The 21,364-nt window shown below is 52.8% G+C and overlaps 1 protein-coding gene across 1 annotated transcript in view; it reads left to right on the top strand.

Annotated features, from left to right (window-relative positions):
- Nucleotides 1-7,289: 7,289 nt before the first annotated feature.
- TMEM240 (transmembrane protein 240) overlaps nucleotides 7,290-21,364 on the top strand; it is a 29,398-nt gene continuing 15,323 nt past the window's right edge. The window contains exons 1-3 of the mRNA XM_074975763.1: nucleotides 7,290-7,303; nucleotides 8,295-8,354; nucleotides 8,594-8,700. Of these exons, the coding sequence (XP_074831864.1) occupies nucleotides 8,298-8,354; nucleotides 8,594-8,700 (164 nt within the window). The 5' untranslated portion in view covers nucleotides 7,290-7,303; nucleotides 8,295-8,297. The remainder of the gene's footprint in view (nucleotides 7,304-8,294; nucleotides 8,355-8,593; nucleotides 8,701-21,364) is intronic.

Below are 21,364 nucleotides of genomic sequence, written 5' to 3'. Positions count from 1 at the left end.
AATGATAAAAGGAAATGGAGTATTTCTGGGGTCTGAACATTCCCTCCAATGTTTTGGTCTCCAGTAAGATTGTGTTTCTACCTGGAGGCCAAATACAGACCAGTAACTGTTTATAAAGAAAAGCAAAGCATAATTTTTTTGTTCAAACTGAAAGAAATGCCAAAAGTGAAAAGAATAAACCATGAAAAGTAAAGTAATTTTTTAGACACTAACGAATGAAAAAAGGGGAAATGCTACTGGTAAAGAATTATGTCAGTGATGCTTCTTTAAAGGTAACTGATGAGTGATTGAGAGAACTTCTTACTTTCTCATATGTAAGAGAGAAACTGAAAGGTGCTTGCTTATTTTAAAATGCTATCGTCAGAATCAGGATTCCTGTGTTCCACTTATAGCTCTCTCCTTGACTTGCTGTGTAATCTTAGATAAAACATTTACCCATCCCCTTTTCACTAAAGCATGTGCTTAAATCCTTGCTTAACTTTAAGCCGGTGTTGAAATCCCATTGAAGTCAGTGGAGCTTTAAGTGCCTTCCTGCACTGCAGCCTTTGTGGGCGCTGTCCAATCTGTAAAATGGTGATATTTATCCACTTCTGTGAAGCACTTGGGGCTTTTCTCAATGGAAGTGGCAACTATCCACCACTTTTTCTAATTGCTTTAACAAATACACGGACAGATCAAAGATGTATTTTTTTAAAAGGTAAAATGGATGCGAGTCAAATATCCGACCATATTGCTTTGGACCCCCTGCCTCTCTTGAGTACAGTTTTCTGCCCATCAAGCATACTATAGAAATTCTGATTCCTTTGCCCATGCAAAAGCCATGTTCTGATTTGCTTGCATTACGTTGAGTGAAAAGGCACCACCCTGCCAGCTGACCTGCTTTCCAGGAATGTCCTAAATAACCATCAAAATACACTCTGAGCATGAAAAAAAACAAAAGGAAACACGATGAGAAGAGGCATAGTAAAATGTATTTACTATGCAAGCAAGTGCTTACAAGTGCCCCCGTTTTACCTCAGCTCTCATCATAGGAATGAGTTTGCACTGTATTTTTCAAGGAGATGGTTTGTTTAACTTTTGCATGTTTGCGGGGATAAGGGGAAGGATGGTGTGTGGCTATTTTAGTGCTGTAAAACTCCTTGAGACTATTTATTTAAAGGTAGAATTTAATTCAGCTTCCTCTGCTGCTCATTCATCCGTTGGTGACATCACGGCTGGTTGCTTTGGGAATATTTGCAGTCAAAAAAAACTCCAGAAAGGCTAAAGTTTTTTGGGCTGCTTAGGCCTTTTGTATGTCAGTCATCCAGAATGATTTTGAGAGAACAGCATGGAAAGAGTTAGTGCTCTACCCCTCCCAATCTTAGCTTTGTACCCTGGGCAAGAAGAAGCAAGTGATGTGCATGGAGCTGTATCCCACTTCCATTTTCACTCTTTAGAAGCAAAACTACTCTGGCAGCTATTCCTGGGATAGGTTTCACCATGCAGCTTAGCACGTGGAATTTGAGGCCCCAACAGTTTTTTTCCTGCCTTGATGATAAATATTTCTTCCCAGTGAAAAATTCCTGTGAGTGGCAAAGCACAAGTTAGAAAGGAGGAGGTGATTCTGTGGTGTTCCCCACCCCTGCATGTCTTTAGATCAAAGTCCTTTGTGTAAATTTGAGGAGGAAGATGGCTGAGGAGGAGATTCAAGTGGTTTATGCATTATTTACAGGAACAGCATATTAGCCTTTTGGCAAATGGAATAATTTTGGCTGAAATTATTCTGAGTTTCTATACATGAATCCACACAATGGCTAAAGCTGTCAGGATACTTCTCTTTTAGAGGGAGACATATACACAGCTCATTTGTATGTACTCAAAGGATGCCTTTTGACTGGATGTGTATGTACATAGACACATACAATGGGAGTTAACAAAACATGTTCAGTGCTCATGCACAACAACCTCAGAAACATTTAATTTTGTGACAGTGTATAAACTGGTATTATGGAGGGGCCTACAGTCCAATGAAAAGTGATTCTAACTGCTCGGGGAGCGGCAGGGGGTTGCTTCCCATTTGTACCTTGCTCTGTTCTTGTGCTGACACTTCTTGATTCTGAATTCAGTTTATGTGATGGCAAAGGAGAGATGGATTTGTACTCTAAATGTTTCCCTGTTTGTCTCTAGTGTCTCTGCCATAGTCGCCAGTAATGGGGTAGAGTCTAGGAAAAAAAATTTTTCCTTTTAAAAAAATCGATGCTACTTGAGTGGTGTAGGTGCCCAAAAAATGCCTTTTAAGGTATATGTCAGACCAATGGGGATGAAAGGGGGGGAAAAAATGAATCTGTTCACAACTATGGAAATGGGCTGCACAGGTTGAAGAAAAAATTAAAAAGGCAAGTTTAAAACTTGCACATAGTTGGGATATCTGGATGAAAGTGATTTGTAGTGGATGCAGCACTTTAATTGTATGGGTATTCTGACATCCCTTAAAGGTTTAACAAGAGTATATATGGAGCAGTTAAGCTCACTCTTTCTAGATATACCATCTGCACCTGCCTAGTCAATAGGAATAATTTTCTGTTTTCAGAGCAGAAGAGCGTGGAATCAATTTTCCTCACTCTGCAGTTGATGCTCTTAACATCCAGATAGGAAAAATAATTAAGGGATAAATCTCTTCCTGGACTCTTGGATATAGTTGCTTGGCCCTCAGTTGGTCAGAATGGGTGTTGGTCCTGGCTCTCTCCAATATTTATAACACAGAAGAGGTGGCCAAGACTGATAGATTCTGCACAGTGATTTCTGCTATGTTTAGTGACTCCATTTTGTATTTACTACATGAACTTACCATGAAATGTCACATTGATTTAATATTAATGTGTTTACAAGGCCTTGCTTCCCCTTGCACCTACAAGGTTGTCAATATGTCTTGTACATTTAGGTCACCTACATAGAAAAACTGCTCAAAACTTCTCTGCCCTAGCTGAGTCCTTAGCAGGTCCCACCCTTAATTGGTTTGGGGATTTGCTCCCACTACCTGTCAGATGTGGGGTTTCTAGGTTACAATTCAACATCTCACTCTTTACACAAGTTCCTTTTCCAAAGTCTTTGCTTTTCTGTTGTGCTTATGGATCTTGGCTCTTACTTGAGCTTTCTAAGGTTTGATGAAGGCTCCTCCTTTTTGTCAGGCATGAAGCTAATGTCTCGCAAATGGGTTTCTGGAAATAACTCAGCCATGAATTGCAGTAAGCAGCTCTCATGCTATGGTGTCAAAATGTCCTTACCATTGACTTACATTGGTTTAAAAGCTGATCCAGGTGACACCATGACAAATGTCCCATTCTGACAAGTTGTATGAGCCCTAACTGCATGAGGCTAATGCCAACAAATTTCACTGGTGACCTAAGCTGCTGTGAGGGGGAAGATGAAAGGCTGTGCTAGCTAAATAGCTCCTTGCTCTTAAATCTGGAGAGAGTCTGGTTAGCTACCAAAAACAATCTCTGTTGTTAAATGAAAAAAAGAGGCAAATGACAATCTGTTTTTATCAGGCTAGGTGGACACCATCACCTTGTCCCCAAGCAGCTGTATCTTAAACTTTCCCCTCACTGCTCTGCTGGGGGTGGCTGTGGTGGAAGTATCAAGCTAGATAAGGCCAGCAGCATATCCATAGTTGTAGGTCTCTGAGCACAGCAGACAAACACTAGGTCCTTGGCTACTCCAGCATCCTACTGGTCTCAGCCAAGTTATGGCCCACAGTCTGAGTTTGGATGCCATTCTATGGCCTTACCTTCCCTGTGCTGGGTCTCCACTCACACAACCACTTGTAGGAGTTTGCCACATGGGAAGTTTTATTAGGAAAAAGCTAGGTGCAGGCAGAGCATCATGGAGCAAGCAGTGATGTTGCTCTGGGGCAATATCTGTTAGTCTATAAAGTGCCACAAGACTTCTTGTTTTCAAAGCTACAGACTAACACGGCTGCCTCTCTGATACTTGTCTACAATAAAGTTACTTAGCAGAGTAACTGAGCTCAGTGAACCCTGCACAACATGATGCTTAAAAATAGGCCTGTCTAAGGACCTAGGACAGCAGCTTATATCCAGCTGTCAGCTTCAAAGCTGGAGTCTGAGAGAAACATGGGGGAGTGCTAGACTCAGAATAATCAGGCAAGAGAGAACTGTAGTTAAATCAATAAAATACATAAAGATTATAGTGGGCAGAGCTGGAGGATGGGGTAATAAATTCTGTTGGAGTTTACTGTGAAGTAAAGGAAATGAGATTCTCAGGGGCTGGTGATTTGGTAGGCGGAGCTATTCCCTCATGATTCGTTTCGGAACTTGTTCTCCCTACCTTATTGAGAGCTGTCATTTTTAAGCAAAAGTCCTGATCATGTACAGTCATGAAAGATGCCAATGATATTTCTCATGCTAGAGTTGTTAACTGCAATGTTCATTTGAACACAGGCTGTTCTGGCTACCCTCTTTTCCCTCCATGTGCTGCAGTTTAAGTTTGAGCATTCTAAACAGCAGGCCATGCTGCTGCTGCTAACAATCTGACATATTCCACCCCTTATTTCAGCGTTTTCAAGTTATTTAGAGTCATGGTGTACAGAGGAACCTACATAACTTTAAGTTCACTGCTGGATCACAGCACCCCTTTCCTCACAATACTGCCCCTTGGCAGTGTTCCCACACTCTGCCTTTCCTTACCACTGCTCTATCCCCCAGTACCCTCACCACCAGGCAGCTAGGTGCCTCTCCCTCCAGAGCTGGGATGAGAGTGAGTTTCCCTTGTCCAGGCCTCCTTTTTATAGGGGCCTAACTGGGCCCTGATTGGCTGTGTCATACTTCCTTCTAATTGGATCCCAGAATGGCCCTCTCCCAGAGCTATTTTTAACTCTTTTCATTCCAGTGTGGGGCAACCCACAACACACAATTCCCAGAAACTCATTTTAGAGCTAACTGCTGTTTTGATTTAGTGTGGTTTTTACTTTAAAAAAGTACAGCGAGCAGAGCACAAGCTGCACTACTTCTGCTTTACCCTCCCAGAAGTCTGCACGTAGACCATAGAAACTGTTTCACGGCTCAGCGAGACAGGAAACCAGGCCCAGGCTGAGTAGAATGAGGAACAAGCCTCAGCCGTAGTCACGTTGCTCCTTTGGGAAGGACAGAACTGAAATAGTCCACCCAGTCCCTTTCCCCAACTATCTTCTGTGCCACTGGCACAAAAGATCCAGGATATCGCATCTTTTATGTGCACGCTTTTCTTTAATCTGCAGTGCAATTTGTGTTCTAATTTCAGGACACAATTTAGTGACGTTAATTATGTGACAGTATTTTGGTCTTTTCCATACCCACTAGTAGGTTAATGATTGCTCCTTAAAGAAGGGAGATTATATAACAGAAGTCATTATATAAGGAAAGCTGTCTGAATGCCATTATGGGGCAAAGAACAAAAAACACAAACAACTCCCCCCCCTGAAAAAATCTGTTTTGATCTAATAAGCTTCAGAAATGCATTGCACGTAGGGTCCATCAAGGGGAAAGGACAGGACCTTCAGGATGAAAGCAGTATGTGTGAGCCAGGTCTGATAACACTGAGTTGTGTGTTTTCACAGGATTCCATTGCAGTGACTCCGACACCACCACTCCTCCCAGTGATCTGTGTTCCCTGTAAGCTGTGTGCTTGTGCGGCCACTCAGGAGAGATTGCAGTGCTGCCTCGCCACTTAGCAGAGTGTCCACAGCCAGCAGCATGTATTTCTATGGGTAGTGCACATATGCCCATGGCTTGGTGCACATAACAAAATTTATTCTGCATGTGGATGGAAAAAGTCCACACATGGGTGGAAAAGATTAGCAGGAACATTGCTGGTGTCTGCCCCCCCACCATACTTTTCAATATGTTTGGGAGAGAAATTTTTGTAAGGAAATACCTATATCTGATGTTCACTTATTTTTCCAGAGAGTCAAAGGTGAGCACAGGCTCACCCAGTGAGGTCAAACGAGTTGCACTGAGGTGAGTATGATACAGGATGTTCTGCTTTATTTGCTTGGAAAACAGGTTTTAAAAACCTGGCTGAAAGGCTTTAACAGCAAAGCTTCTCCCTCTGCTAGAAGAATGCAACCTTAGGGGTCTAACCTGCCTGGCACTCCTGCCTGTTCTGTAGTGGTGTGACTGATCCCGGGGGGAAGATTGATGAGAATCTATCCCTATATTGTTAGAATCCTGCACTGCCACTAAAGCACTGTAGTGCACCACAAACATGAATGGGCTTAATGTACGGCTGTGGATATTTGAATTTGCCACTAGGAAAAACTTTCTAATCGTGTGCCTGGTATATTCCTGGAAGAGATTTTCAAAGGAGGTTGTGGAATCTCTATTTTGGGGGGGTTCCAAGACCAGAATGGCTGGTGGGTGGGGGTCAGAAAAAAAACAGCCTGGGATGGTCTCTAGGGGGTACGGGTTGACTTTTCAAGGTGCCTTGCCAACCCAACATTGCAGGATGAGTGATTCTATGATCCTCTCCCCCACCTTAGAATCCCTGTTTCCTTTATATTAATTGAGTCCCCTTGCCCCGCATCTGGAGACCCCAATTACCAGTATAGTGACTTCCCAAACATGGATGCTGGGGCCCAGTGGAGAGCAATGAAAGAGACAAGGAATGAGCCTGTTAGCTATGGATGGAAACCGGCCAGCAGAGGGCGATAGTATGTCAGGGAACTGCTGCACCAAGGCCTATTAGGCACTAGAAGTAGAGGTCCACGGAGAGATTAGGAGGACTTGATCAGGAGTTCGAGTCCTGATCTTGCTAATTCAGCCACCGACACAAGCCCCTTGTAACACAGGCCCTCGGCTTCTCTGGTCAACTGTGGGAAGGGTGTCAGGGTCACTGGGTTCCCCTAGGAGAATCCACCCCCCCAACTATGCCTCCAACTGACCGTCTCCCCCCTGCCTCTTGCCCTCTGCCGGTTGGCTTAGCCAACCCAGCTGCTGTGTGCTGGGGGTGGGAGGGGGAGCCCCGATCCAGCACGCGCCTTGTGCGTCCTGCCGCTGTGTGTGTGCTGGGGGGCGCGGGGGGGCTGCTCCGTTCCCTTATTTCCGAGCCCCGCTAATTCCTCTGCGGGGGTTGTCCGCTGGGGTGGGGGAAGGATGCGCAGGGGGCGCGAAGGCGATTGAAAATCGGGCTCAAACCCCCTTCCTTGCGCGGCGGTCCCGAACCGCGCCGCCCGGAAAGTGGGGAGCTGGCGGGCGGGGGGGGTGGTAAGAGAAGGCAGCTGTGCAGCGCTCCTGGCCCGAGCCATGCGCCTGGGGCTGGATCACCGTAGGTAAATGCCTCGGGTGGGCCGGGATGGCGCGTGTGTGTGTATGAGAAGGGGGGGTGCATCTGCCCCCCACCTCCTTGCAGCGACGCTCCGAACCGGGGTGCGGGGGGGCAGGCCCGGGGGGAGGCGGGTTTGCAGCGAGATCCATGCACGCCCGGCTCCTCTCTATCCCCGGGAGGGGAAAGGCGGGGGTGGGGGGGTCCCGCCGCCGTGCAGGGCCGGCAGCGCGTACGAGCGGCAGGTATTTCGTCCCCCCCCCCCGCCCCCCGGCGGGCTGCATGGTGCGGCAGAGCCGTGCCAGCTGCAGTGTCACCCCAAGCGGCGCGGGCAGGGGGCGGCGCCGCTCGCGGAGCTCCGGGCCGCGCGGGCTGTCGGCGGAGCGGGGGGCTGGGGGGGGGCAGCGGCGGGGGAAGGGGGCGCAGCTGGCTGGGGCCGGGGGGGGCTGGTCCGGGCTCTGCGCGCGGTCGGATTCCTTTCTGCGGCCGGTGTTGCACCAATCGGCTGCTGATTTCGGGGGGGGGGGGAATGGGAGGGGCCGCTTGTGCTTTGTGTCCCCCCCCGGCCTTCCAAATATTGACTGGTTGAGCCCCTGGTGCTGTGCCCCCTCCCCCCGCTGGTGTATTTTGGGGCTGGCTCCATTTCCAGTTGCTGCATGCAGGGCTGCGTGGGGGGCGGCGTGCGCAGGGCTCCAGCCGCCTGCCGGGGGGAGACGGGGATTTTTTTTTTTTCGGTACCTGTCACATTTGTCCTAGAAAAAGACAGCGAGAGGGAGAGCGAGGCATTCCCGGCGCGAGGGGGACAGGAGGGGGGGTGCTGGGGGCCAGGCGCCCGCCCCCCCCCCGCACCCGGATTGCAGTCGGGCGACAGAAGGGGGCAGATGTGACCAAGTCTGACCTCCGGGAATAACCGGGCAGCTGCTTTATTTATTTATTTATTTATTTATTTATTTATTCGGGGGGGGGGGGAAATAGACAAAACATTTGTCAATTTCCAGTTGATGTCCATGAATGCAAACACCATGATTTTCATGATCCTGGGCGCCTCTATCGTTATGGTAAGAGATTTTGCTAATCGCCTGCATTTCCCTCCTCCCATCACAGTACTGTGTGTGTGGTTTATTTGGTGTGCCTCTGTGTGTGTGTGTGTGTGTGTGTCCCATTAAAAAAATTTTAAAAAATCAGCCTTTGATTTTTTTTTTTAATGACTGCTCCAGTCTTTAGCAACCAAACTAGAGTCAATGTTTTATTCCATCATCTAGAGTTGACCCGATGCCTTGGTTGTGGGCTCTTACAGGCAATAGCTTGCTTGATGGACATGAATGCGCTGCTGGACCGGTTTCACAATTACATCCTACCACATTTACGAGGAGAAGACCGAGTTTGTCACTGCAACTGTGGAAGGTAAGTCACCCTCCTAATGTTTCTTATCCCTCCTCCCTCCCCAGTTGGCTCTTTGGGAAGGCCCAGGCCAGGTGTAGGGAGCTCAGAAGGTGGAAATTCCATCCGCACTGTACATGCAATGAATCACCAACTCCTCTGGTTTTGCGTTCGGAATGTGCTTTGTGGTCTGTTCACAGCAACCTTCCTGCTGCATGACCAGAATGAATTTTTTTTTAGTGGAGCGGGAGTTGACTCTGAGCCTTTTTCTTTTGTGTGTGTCAACCCATGAAAACTGAGTAACTTTCACTTCCATACTTGCCATTATTGTTCCATTGTCACCAGAGACCAGGGTGCTTGTGTGCGGGTGTGTGCTGTTTGCACTGTTGTGGTTTCAGACAAATTACTGCTGTCTGCTTGAGTGTCTTTGCTGAGGAAGGAATGAGGAGGACAGGGTCACTTCGCAATCTTCCTGTTGGTGTGTTTAAATTTTTGGCTTGCAGCTTTTCTGTTTCAGAGGGTTATCTGGGGGCTTTCTTGAGTACAGTCAAGGTGTTGCTTGCAGCTGTTGTGTGTTTGTTCACAAATCAAGAACATATGGTGGACTTGTTTTCAGAAGCCTTTTTTGGATGTCTGATTATAACAGGGCAAATGAATCCCCTCTTTTGAATGTGTAATGATGAGGTTCGTTCCCATCCCACGCCCAACTAAAGAAAGGAACATTTCTTATATTGTGCATAACCACTGCACTGCAAGGCGTGTGCAGCTCGCGAAAGGCTGCTTCTTAGACGTGGAGATTGGTATGTCTATATATTTGGAGGGGGATATCTGGTGCAGGTTCATTTTCTATGATTTCGGCAAACTTCTGTCTGAGCCCCTTGTGCACTGTGTTACACGATGGTGGGAGGTGATGGTTTTCTGCCTCTGCGATCAAAGGGGTAGGCTCAGATGAAAGCCAAAGGCCACGTCAGGGCAGCCCTCCACACACCTATGTACTGGTTTTAAGGTGTCCTTCACTCCCGGCTTTGAGCTGCTGCTGTAGTCCAGCAGCAAAATAGTCTCCAGGCATCACACCCCTTCCTTGTCCTCAGGGAAGGGTTTAGCCCTTGACCAGAACAGGGAGGGGGTTTAACCGAGTGCTCGTACTCCGGCAATCCACCCTCTTCTTTTGTGGTGTTCTTCTGCCAGGGGCCCACCGTTACTTCCCTCTGTTCAGGGCTAGCCCTTACCAAGCCACCCTCCCCAAGGCAGCCTGAGAGAACGCGCTCCATTGCTTCCATAGCACCTTTACTGGACCTGCCCAACCCTAAGGGTTTCTCCTGAAACAAGCATGCGAGGTTGGAGAGCTGCCCGAAAAGGGGCTGCCTCAGCGGCCTAGTAATTGGGAGCAAAACACCCCAATTTCTTGAAAGCTCAGGTGTGACCCCAGGTGCCAGACACAGCCTATGGGGAGCCCCAGGTAGCTTTCTGCACTGGGGCACCTGGTCGTACAGGGTAACGTTAACGGTTATCATAGGGCACTCTGTGTGCCAGGTCTCTATGGCTCAAATATGTCCCTGCCCACTACAGCGAGGATGGGGGTGACATTGAGTAGAGCTTGCAAAGTACTTTGGGATCCTCTGGGATGAAAAAGTAATGTCGTGTCTCCTTATTCCCAGAGAGCCCCTGTTGCCCAGATCTGGTGGGTCTGCTCCCCTCCCTGCTAATCCTGCATATCCCAGAGACACTGTGTAAACAAACGTGTGTGTAGACAGCCAGTGCCACTGTCCCCAGCTGGAGAAGTTGTTGAATTTCTTAGAAAGAACCCAAAGCACTTCCCCCATCTCCTAGCTCAATCCCAGCCCCAGGAGAAACGGAACTGACATTCTGGGGAATGCCATCAATTTCCTGTCATCTGAAGAAGTAATAACTCTTGTGACCATAAGCTGCTCTAGGGACACACCAGTCCTGGCTGTTACTGGGTTCTGGCTGTGTGTCATCGAAGGAGTCGTTGCTACGTGCACTCTCAGATCTGTGTGTAGGAGAGATTTCAAAAGAGCATCCGTGAGCGGTGGGAGCTAATGGGATCCAGGGCACAGAGTACAGGGCTGGAATCTGTCACCTCCAAGCTCTGCCTTTGATTCATTGATTTGATTTTTGACAAATTCGGAGTCAGCCCAGCAGGGCCTGGCTGGTGGGCAGTGGATGCTATTGTCAATAGGGGCATGGGAGCTGGACAAATTGCTTGCTTCTCAGTGTTTCGGTTTCTCTGTCTCTAAAACGGGGGCAAGGTGAACTCACCTTGTCAGGTTCCTCAAGCGATGAAGAGCTTTGAAGGCAAGTGGCTTGTGCCTCAGCTGGTATCAATACAAGAAAAGCTGTTGAAGTCAGCGGGGCTGTGCTGATCTGCACTTGCTGGGGATGTGGCCCGAGCTGTGCCATATATTATATTAAAGCTTATTTAAAGGTGCTGAGCAAATGCTTTAGCATGAACCCAATGGAATCCCTCCCAAACAAAAATTGTGTGGCGCGGGAGCAGCGTTCTCTGTAAGCTGAGCGCTTAGGCAGCCACCCAGGAGAGATTCAGATGCTGCCCAGCTGATTAGCAGAGTGCCCACAGCCGCGCACAGCTGGCAGCATGCGTTTCTATGGGTGGTGCACTTCTGCACATGCTGCGGTGCACATAACAAAATTTATTCTGCCCATGGGTGGAAAAAAGAGAGGGAGCCTGGTTAGGGATATTCTCCCAGCTGAGTGAGTCAATGGCTACGCAGTGAAAAGGACGGGGGAGAAGAAAGGAATCTGAGTAAATAAGAGGCACGTGCCAAAGGGAGAAAGTGCTGTGATTAGCTGGGAGGTTTTTCTCTCACCATCTCCCGAGCTCAGTCTCTAGAGGTATAGTAACACCGGCAAATGCACCCAAGGCTCTTCCACTCGGGGAGTCAGCTAGGAAGTGAAGAAGAGCGTCTTCTCCGCAGGACTGGCCTCACAGGGGGAATTATCTTTCTCAGCTCCCAGTCTGGCGGTGGCATTACCTGGCCCCACTGGGAGCACCCTGGAAGTGTGAAGGGGTGCCCTTCCCACAAGTCACAAGATCTGTATTGATCTCTTGTCAAGCAGGAGAGAACCAGGAGCATCCCCTCCTCTGGGGGGCAGTTGTCTGACAACTATCAATAACAGCTGAGCCTATGGATTCTCCCCCCGCACCTCCGATCCCAGGAGAAAGCTGGGTTGATGATTATACAGTGACGGGCCTATCCCTGTTTAACATCCTGCAGAGAAACTCCTCTCAGGACAGAAGGGTTCAGCCTGTGCGCCAAGATGACTGTGTGGGAGGATCCATGGGAATGGGCCCACCTTTGAAACCCACCAGCCCTGCAGAAGCTCCGCCAGTGCCCTCAGCAGAGCCCGGCATGACAGTGACCATTTGTGGGGGGCTCCTTGGAGAGAGGCCTGGATGGGCCATAGAGACCGAGTTCTGCTCTGCTGCCCAGGGAAGACCCTGCCTGGTGAGGACTGGAGACGGTGGGGGCTCAGGGCATGTGTGGGAAACAGCATGGTCAGGGCTGTATCGATTCTGGGGTGAAGCCAAGAGCTTCAGCCTCCAGGGCTGTCAAGCCGGCGACCTGCACCATTAATATGTGAGAGCCCCTGGCACTGCCGGTGTTTGAGAGACAGCACAAAAAGTCACTTGTTCACATCAGTGGGAACTGTCAGCCTTGTGCCAGGGAGCCGGGAAAATTTGCTGATGATACTTAACTGCTCAAGATAGTTAAGACCAAATCAGACTACGAGGAGCTGCAAAAGGATCTCACAGAGCTAGGAGACCAAGCAACAAAATGGTAAATGGATTTTAATGTTGAAAAATGCAAAGTAATGTACATTGGAAAATAATAATCCCAACTATACATACAAAATGATGGGGAATAATTTAGCTATAACCACTCAAGAGAGAGACCTCAGAGTCATTGTGGATAGTTCTCTGAAAACATCCACTCAATGTTTAGCAGCAGGCATGAAAGCCAACAGAATGCCAGGAATCATTTAAAAGGGGTAGAGACAAAGAAATATCTTATTGCTTCTGTATAAATCCATGGTGCACCCACTTCTTGAATATGTGTAGAGACGGGGTCGCCGTGTCTCAAAAAAGATATCTTGGCATTGGAAAAGGTTCAGAATGATGAGGGAGTAGGAACGGGCGCCATGTGAAGAGAGATTAACAATACTGAGACTTTTCAACTTAGAAAAGAGGAGACTGGTGGGGCAGGTCTATAAAATCATGACAGGTGGGGAGAAAGGAAATAAAGACAAGTAATTTACTTGTTCCCATAACATAAGAACTAGCGGTCACCAAATAAAGTAAATGGGTAGCAGATGTAAAATTTCTTCACACAGTGGACAAATAATCTGTGGAACTCCTCGCCAGAGGATGTTGTGAAGACCAGGGCTTTAACAGGGTTCAAAAAAGAACTAGATCATTTCATGGAGGTTAGGCCCATCAATACTTTTTAGCCTGGATGGGTCGGAATGGTGGCCTTAGCCTCTGTTTGTCAGAGGCTGGAAATGGATGACAGGAGAGGGATAACTCAATGGCGACCTGTTCTGTTCACTCCCTCTGGGGGAATCTGGCATTGGTCATGGTCAGAAGACAGAACACTGGGCTAGATGGACCTTGGTCTGACCCAGTGTGGCCGTTCTTATGTTCTTAGCAATCTGCATTCTCCTCTAAACCTCACCCATTATGCCCGCCTGCCCCTCTGTCTCTCTGGCCTCTTCCTGCTTCTGTAGGAAGGAAGTTGCATGTGTTGGAAATGTGGCTGTTAGCCGGAACGCTGCACTCACAGCTCCTTGGCCAGGATGCTGCATGTGGAGGCATTTGCAGACCTTAATCTCTTGGTATTTGTTCCCAAGCTCCCCGCTGCAGTGAGCTGGGAGCTCGGACCCTGAATGCAGGTGTCCTGTCTGTTGTTTCTCTCCTGTAGTGGTGGCAAGAAGTCCCGTGAGCGGTCGTAAGGCAGAGGCACCCCCGGCAGCACAAGGCCCGTGAATGCCAATGGTGCAAACGTACAGAACTGGGCAGCGTGCTCTGCCTGGGCTGCCCGGCCCTGCACCGAGCCCTTCTCCTAGCTCGTTGGCTGTAGGTTGGGATTTGTCCTCTCAAACTCCACCTCCATCTCACCCCCCAACTCCAGCGAAAGTGGGACCGAGGGGTCTGGCAACTACAGTTCGGCCCCTGGGCCCGGGATCAGGGAGTGCCCCGGAACGGCCGCCATGGGGACTGAAGGGGGGCAAATTTAGCTTGTATGTTAACCTGTTGCATCATCTATTGGTCACCTGCTCCATGAGCATGAAGGTACCTAGGCCCTCTTCATTCTCCCCTTCAAGGCCCTTCCCCAGCTCTGCTCATCTGGCCGCCATCTTCCGCCCCGCCCCCCATTAAACCTGCCACCTGCAGAACAACCCCCCGAGGGGCGTGTGGTGCATCTCCTTCCTTCCCTCCCCTGTGCCTCTTCTGCCCAGGCGAGAGCAGCCTCTCCCTTCCTGTGGGCAGCGCCTCTGCTTCTTCCTGCAAACCCTGCTCCGGTGACGCCTGGCTACGCTGCCCCCTCTGCGGCCGAGATCTCTGCTCCCTGTCGGGCCTCAGGGCTGGCCTGCCTAGCGCATGCCTCTCCGTGAGGGGCCTGCCTCTCACGCACGGGCTCTTCAGCACCCTGTTGTTTATGGGGCTGTCGGAGAAGCCACGGTGGGGAAGATGGGGCCCTCCTGGGCCTCTCGAGCAACTGGAGCAGGTTCAGCGAGTGCGCAGCTCACGTGTACTCGCCATTTGCCTTCCGCGTCTCACGGGGGCCAGGGTTGGCGTAGTTCACATTGGAGCGGCGTTTAAGCAGTGACAGGCAGACGCCATTAGCAGATGCCCAAGAGCAGCACATGCTGCGTTTGTCCCTGGCACTAGAAGCCCTCCCAAGCTGCATCTCAGAGGATGGTGGATGGGTGGCAGGCAGAAGGCTGCTGAGGGAAAGCTCTTTGCTTGGTTCTGGTGCCAGGGGAGCAGTTCCCCTGCTGTAGGGACGCCACTGAGGTCTGGTCGTTGCTGGGGTGCTCAGCCTGCCTGGCAGGAGGTGTGAGTTTGTGGTGTGTGTGGGTATAGCCACTGGCATGGCTATGACAGCCTCGCTTGCAGACTGGTGGGGGGGGTGTGTGGAGTCTCTGGTACGACCTCCAGGGACTGTCCACCCCAGAGGGCTCAAGCAGGCTGTGCCCATGCTGAGAAAGGCTGGTGAGGGGCATCTGGGCCGCAGGCCAGTGCTGGGGCCAGGCACGAGTGGAGGGGTGGCCAATACAGCTTGACCCCCTTGTGTGGTGGGAGCCTGGAGAGGGCACCGTTTGCTTTGGGTGTTCCGAAAGCGAGGTGGGGGAGCAGGCGTAGAGCTTATAGGGCCTGACGAGACCGTTGTGATCAGCTGGTCTGTCTTCCCGCAGGGCGCGGCACAGGGCTTCCTGGCACTCAGTCCCCTCTGGCTCGCCGGGGAGCTGTTAGAAAAAACTCCCCCACTTGGGTTTGGAAAGTGCCTGTGTGAGCGACTCCCCCCAGCCCTCGGGCCCTTTGCCCAGGGGTTTGTGTACCTCACCGTTAGGCATTGGCATGTCCTCCCCAGGCTGAACCGGTCCATCTTCTCCTGCCAGCCACTGGCATCCCCAGCCCCAGCTGTGGGTGTCAGGTCGGCTCACACGGTGGGGGAGCGGGCGGCTCCGCCATAGTCCCATGGGAACATCTTAACTCAATGCCTTTGTCTGCCCTGTGGGCGTTCAACATCCAGCCCTCCCGGCTGAGCAGGTGGCTGGTCCCCAAACGTCCCAGGCGGTGGTGCTGCTGCAGGGCCCCGCCTGGGGAGTGACAGCTCTGAGGGCACCCCAGGTGTGGCAGTGCAGGGACCAGCTGTGCCTGGGGACTGCAGGGCATCAAGGAGGGCACCGGGGTCCGGCTCTCGCTCAGCTTATGATTGACATGGACTCGTTCTCCTAGGAGTCTGTCACAGGCGCTCAGCCGTCGCCTAAACCTCAGCCTGGCTAGGAAAAGCCCTGCAGGAAAAGCCAGGGCTGGAGCCTGGAGGTGCAATGGCACAGGACAAAGGCACCTTGGCAAAGTGACGGGGGGGGGATGCAGGACTAGCAGCGAGGAGGGAGGGTCAGGGGGGAGGTGCACAGGCAGAGCAGTGGGAGGTGCGGGCCTAGCAGTGTGTGTGTGTGTGTGTGTGTGTGTGTGTGTGTGTGTGTGAGAGAGAGGGAGAGAGAGAGGCTGGAGATGCACAGGCGGACCAGTGTGTGTGTGTGTGTGTGTGTGTGTGTGAGAGAGAGAGGGAGAGAGAGAGAGAGAGAGAGAGGCTGGAAGTGCACAGGTGGACCAGTGTGTGTGTGTGTGTGAGAGAGAGAGAGAGAGAGAGAGGCTGGAGGTGCACAGGCGGACCAGTGTGTGTGTGTGTGTGAGAGAGAGAGAGAGAGAGAGAGGCTGGAGGTGCACAGGCGGACCAGTGTGTGTGTGTGTGTGAGAGAGAGAGAGAGAGGGAGAGAGAGAGGCTGGAGGTGCACAGGCGGACCAGTGTGTTTGTGTGTGTGAGAGAGAGAGAGAGAGAGAGGCTGGAGGTGCACAGGCGGACCAGTGTGTGGGGGGTGAGGCTTGGAGCACATTTGCAGAGCAGTGGGAGGTGCTGGCCTAGCCGCAGGGTCTGGTGGAAGGACTGGGACGTGGGCAGTGCGGGGTGAGAAGCCCAGAGGGGCCCAGCGGGGGACCCCGCTGCAGGGGAGGTGTGGTTTGAGGGTGTCTCTTGACACGGCCTGTCTGCGCACCGCCTGGCTCTGGCCCGTGTTCGCTGTGTGCCTGGAGACCCCGCAGAAGGCGGTGGCAGGCGTTCAGGTGGCCCTGCAGGAGGGGAGGGGGTAACATCCCCTGGACGCTGAGTGGGGAAGGGGTGGTCCCAGCCTCAGCTGCAGCCAGTTCGCTCTGGCCTTGTGCCAAATGGAGACAGGGCAGAGGGACTAGGCCTGTTGCAGGTAGACTGGCTAGTACAGCTCAGTCAGTGGCAAGAAGCCCCGGAAGCCAGATCCCCTGGGACAGAGAGTGCAGGGGAGGGAAGAGCCAGGCCCCCAGCTGCTGTCTCTGGTCTGACTCTAGGCAGGGGACATAAAGAGCCTTGGAAAGGCAGCCTGGGGAAGGAAAGGACCCTGGGTCCCTGGCCCAGAGAGACCCACATCCTTCTACCTGAGGACGCCTGATTGGATTGCCTGGGTGGGGCTCAGCCGTAATCCCACGGAAGAGCTTAATTCAATGCCTTTGGCTGCTGCGGGGGCGCTCAGCATCCAGATGCTGGGCTACTAGCCGTACCGCTGGGCAGCATTTGAATCTCTCCTGGGAGGCTGCCCAAGCGCTCATCTTACAGGGAGCCCTGGACGCGGCCTGAGCCACGGGCAGAGAGAGAGCAGCCATGCTGGCGAAAGGCCTGGTGTCCCAGCCTGCCCCAGGGAACGGGTAACTGGGCAGTGTCTGCATTACGCTCCTGGCAGGAGCTAGGTGGCTCCTTACACTGGCAACCAGTGGGTGACGTGGGACCAGCCAAGGCCAGGAAGGGATGGCAGAGCACCCGAAGGGTTAATCGGGGCAGTGGGGGACAGTGCTGGAGGGGGCTGTGAATTGCTGAACAGTCCTGGCCCTGCTCCCCTGGCTCTGGCCCTGTACAGTGGGAGTGCGGCTGAGCCGGGCGCCACGCTGTGTGGGTCGGTCACAGCGGTGTGGGGCTGGGGGTGGGGGGTGCCGGCCCATTGCCACGCGTGGTTAAACGACTAGCTCGGTGGAGACCTGGCCCTGGAGTCCCGGGCGGGCGGGGGGCACGTGTGGTAAGAGGTAGGAGGATTCAGCGACATCGGGCCCGTTTGGTGCCAGTGTGTGCGGGGGTGGGGGCACTGGCAGGAGATTTAGAACAGTGCTGGCCATTGTGGGGCTGTGCTGGGGGTGCAATAACTCCCAGAGGGGTCTGTGCCGGTCACCCCCTGAGGCAGCATGCGGAGCGCAGTGGTCCCTGGAGTTTGGATCTGGACAGGGGCGTTGTCTGAGGTCTCTCTCCTGTTAGAAGCTCTGGGGTCGGGGCAGCGGAAACTCAGGTCAGGACCAGGGTCCCCTGTAAGCTGAGCGCTTGGCAGCCGCCCAGGAGGGATTCAGGTGCCGCCCAGCTGAGCACCAGGGCACCCACAGCCGGCACCAGGTGTTTCTGTTGGTGGTGCACACAACCAAATTTCCTCCGCCCCTGGGTGGGAAAACGTAGCGGGACCGCGGCTCAGGGCTCAGCCTGTGCTCCGGACTCGCTGTGGCTCGTTTCCCCCCCGCTGAGCTGGGGATGAGCCCAGCCTGTGCGGGCTCCCCGGCTGTCGTGAAGGGTTGTGCTCAGCTGCGGGGCAGAGTGCTAGGCTGGCAGCCCCGGGTGAGGGGCGCCAGGCAGGTGGCACCCTCAGCCCTGATCACCAGTCAGGGCCTGGCAGCAGCCGCTGGGGAGCAGCGCCATCTGGTGGCGGCTGTGAGACCAGGCAGCGTCTGCATCATCGCCTGCCTGGAGCACCTGAGGCTGGGAAGGTCTCCAGGCCCATCTGCACCATTCTGGCCACATGGGTGAAAGGGACGTGTTTGGCCCGCGTGGAGCAAACCTCCTGCCCCCCCTCCCAAAAGATAAGCAGCGACAAAGGGCCTGAGTCTCAGAAGGAGGCCAGCCCTGTGACTACTGCACTGGGCTGGAACTCAGGAGATTCAGGTTCATCTCCCGGCCCAGGCCCCTCCTCTCAGTGTGCCCATGGGGGAGTCAGGCACTTTCTGTCTTGGTGCCTCCACTGCCCACTTGCCAACGAGGGTGACAGAGCTGCCGTCCTTCCTCGGGCCCCTCTCAGCTGTGAGTGGCCTGCCTCGCACTGCCGGGCTCTAGTTATCAGCGTGTTACTGAGGCTCTGCCCCCTGGGGCTTTGTAGAGCTGTTTGTCCTGGGGCATATGGCTGGGAAATGCTGCTGGTCTGATGGGGCGCCCTTATGGCATTGCTACAGACTGCTGCCCATGGTGTGAGGGAGCTGGGACCAGAGGTGAACTGGGCCTCTTAGTTGCATAGAGGAGATGGGGGGAACATGAGTGACTGGCCCAAGCTTGCACAGTAAAGCAGAGCAGAGAGAGGAAATTTGGACCAGTGTTTTGTTATGTGCACCAAGGCAACACAGGCTGTGGGCACGCTGATAATCAGCTGGGCAGCACTTGAATCCTTCCTGGTGGCTGCCAAAGTGCTCAGCTTACAGGGAACATTGGTGTGGACTCCTGTCCCAGTCCCTCAGCTGATCACGTGTCCTCGGCAGGTTGTGGGTGGGCCAGAGCAGTTGCTTCTCAGCCGTTTGGTTGGTCCTGAAGGCTAATGCAGAGCTGCAGGGTAAGCCATCCTGTGTGGATGCCGTAGGTGAGTTTGTTGTGCTCCTGCATATGTTTTCACGCCATCGGATTGAAAGCTGCCAACCAGCTCCCCAGCTGCTTCCTTCTGTCCTGCAGCAGCACTGGAGTCAGCCAGCCCGGAGCTGGGCACAGGGATGGGCTGGGACCACAGCATCACAGTCACTGCAGAACTGAGCTGGAAGGCGTGACGTGATGGTCACGCAGGCCTCTGAAAGGCTGGGGCAGCGGAGATGAACTGGGGTGTCAGACTGCATCAAGGTCCCTGCTGGGGATGACAATGAGGACACTGACAGTCCCATAGCATTTAAATGGGCAGATCAGTAGGGTCTTGCTCAAGTTCTCCCCTCACTTTATGCAGGCAGGTGGTACAGAAGACAGTGTGAGACCCAGGCAGACAAGGTCACTGCAAGGAACCTTTCAGCTTGTCTGTGCATCGGCATTGCAGGGAAAGCACCTTCTGCTTTGGTGAAACTGTCCTGATTCAAGGTCTCACTCAAGCAGCACTCTGTCTGGGTTGGTCCTACACCAGCCTGCACTGGGCAGTCCCAGCACGCTTTGAAAGTCGGTGATGACACTGGCATATGGAGACAGGCTGAACTGCAAAATGAGGGGCTGGCTTTTAGGGGCCAATTGTTTGTATTTGGGTGTCAAAATACAGAGCTGGACAAGCTGGCAAAATCTGCCTTTTAAACCCTCATTTCTGACTCGCCACAGCTGGTGATCATCTGGCCTTTTGGGATTTGTTTTGTAAATTTTTTTCAGTTCCCTGTGTAAAAGGGATTTGAAAAGAAATAAGTCAAGGCCCAAGTGCATGGTCATTAAAGATCAATTAACCATTTTCACAACAGATCTAGGCCAAATTCTGATTTGGTCAATTACATCCTGCCTCCATCCATTGGCCTTTCACTTTCAGCGGCTTCTTCTCCATTAGCTTTCCTAAAGAACTCCTGTGTGGGTTGCTGGGATCTGTCATGAGCTGCCACATCCCTCTTAGAAGTGGCTGCATTCCAGCGGGCGGTGGAAGACCCCTGCATGTGAAGGGCTGAGCTGTGCTGCCCTGAGTCTGAGGGTATAAACAGCAGCTTCCAGGCCCCAAAGCAGCCATGTCCAGACTGGCACAGGGCAGCTGCGGCTCTCCCCAGGATAGCCCCATGCAGGGACTGGGGGTGCTGCACGCGGAGCTGCCACGGTCTTTTCTCTCACGACCGTGGCAGCTCTCTGGTGCAGCCGGGGGGAGAGACACATTCAGCAGCAGAGCTGAATTAAGAACAGGGACGTAGAGGCTGCAGCCCCTAAAGCCCTTGTGTTCTGGGCCAGCACTTCCCAGCTGGGAGGGAGCCAGCTCTGTCCGCTGCTATTCCTCCCCTGGGCTGGAGCCACCCTTCACCAGCTTCAGGAAGCACCGTCTCTGAAGTGTCCTCACCTGGAGGCTCTGCCCTGCAGCTTCCATTGGCCAGGAATTGCGGCAAATGGGAGATGCAAGGGGTGGTACTTGCAGGCAAGGGCAGGACTGTACAGTCACAGCTTCCCCCGCCACCAAAGGGGTGCTGCCCCAGGTAGCCCCCAGCTCCCCAGTCGAGCCCGGTGCCTCTGCTGCACCCTGACTCTCTCCCAGACCCCAGACTCCAACCCAAAGCCCCAGCCCTGAGCCCCACCCCACCACTTTATCTCCCTCCCATACCCTACACTCCAAACCTGAGCACCCTCCTGCACCCCCAAAGCCTCATCCCTAGCCCCACCCCAGAGCCAGCATCTCCAGCTGGGACCCTCATCCCCTTCAACCCTGAGCCCCTTCTCTGATCCCTCGGCCCCACCTGCGCCACAGATCGGCCGTGGGCAGAATGAATTCCACTCTGTGCACCAACGGGAGATGCTGTGGCACAAGTCGGCGCCGCTTGGGGGGGTGCATAAAATTCATTCTGCACATGGGCAGCATAAATTAGAAGGGCCACTGGCGCTCCCAACATCCAGGCCAAAACACGGAAGCGCAGGCTCTGGTGTGACGTGCCAGGCACGGCCCAGGGCCACAGCCGCAGAGGATGTGGGGGAGGTGAGCCCCAGGGCCTACTGCTCCAAACGCACAGCCAGCAGGATTCCCCTTCCTAGCCCACACTCACAGAGGTGCAGTGCTGCTCCAAGCAACACGTCTCTCAGCCTGGCAGGGCCCTGGCCATCTCCAGCCCATTTTGAATCCCTGCTCAGGCAGGTCTGTGAACCCGCCTGGCAGCCCACAAGGGGCC

The sequence above is a fragment of the Carettochelys insculpta genome, chromosome 23 (genome assembly GCF_033958435.1).
Source record: "Carettochelys insculpta isolate YL-2023 chromosome 23, ASM3395843v1, whole genome shotgun sequence".
Lineage (NCBI taxonomy): Eukaryota > Metazoa > Chordata > Testudines > Carettochelyidae > Carettochelys > Carettochelys insculpta.
The sequence above is the reverse complement of the archived record's forward strand: the minus strand, read 5'-3'. Positions and strand labels throughout refer to the sequence as shown.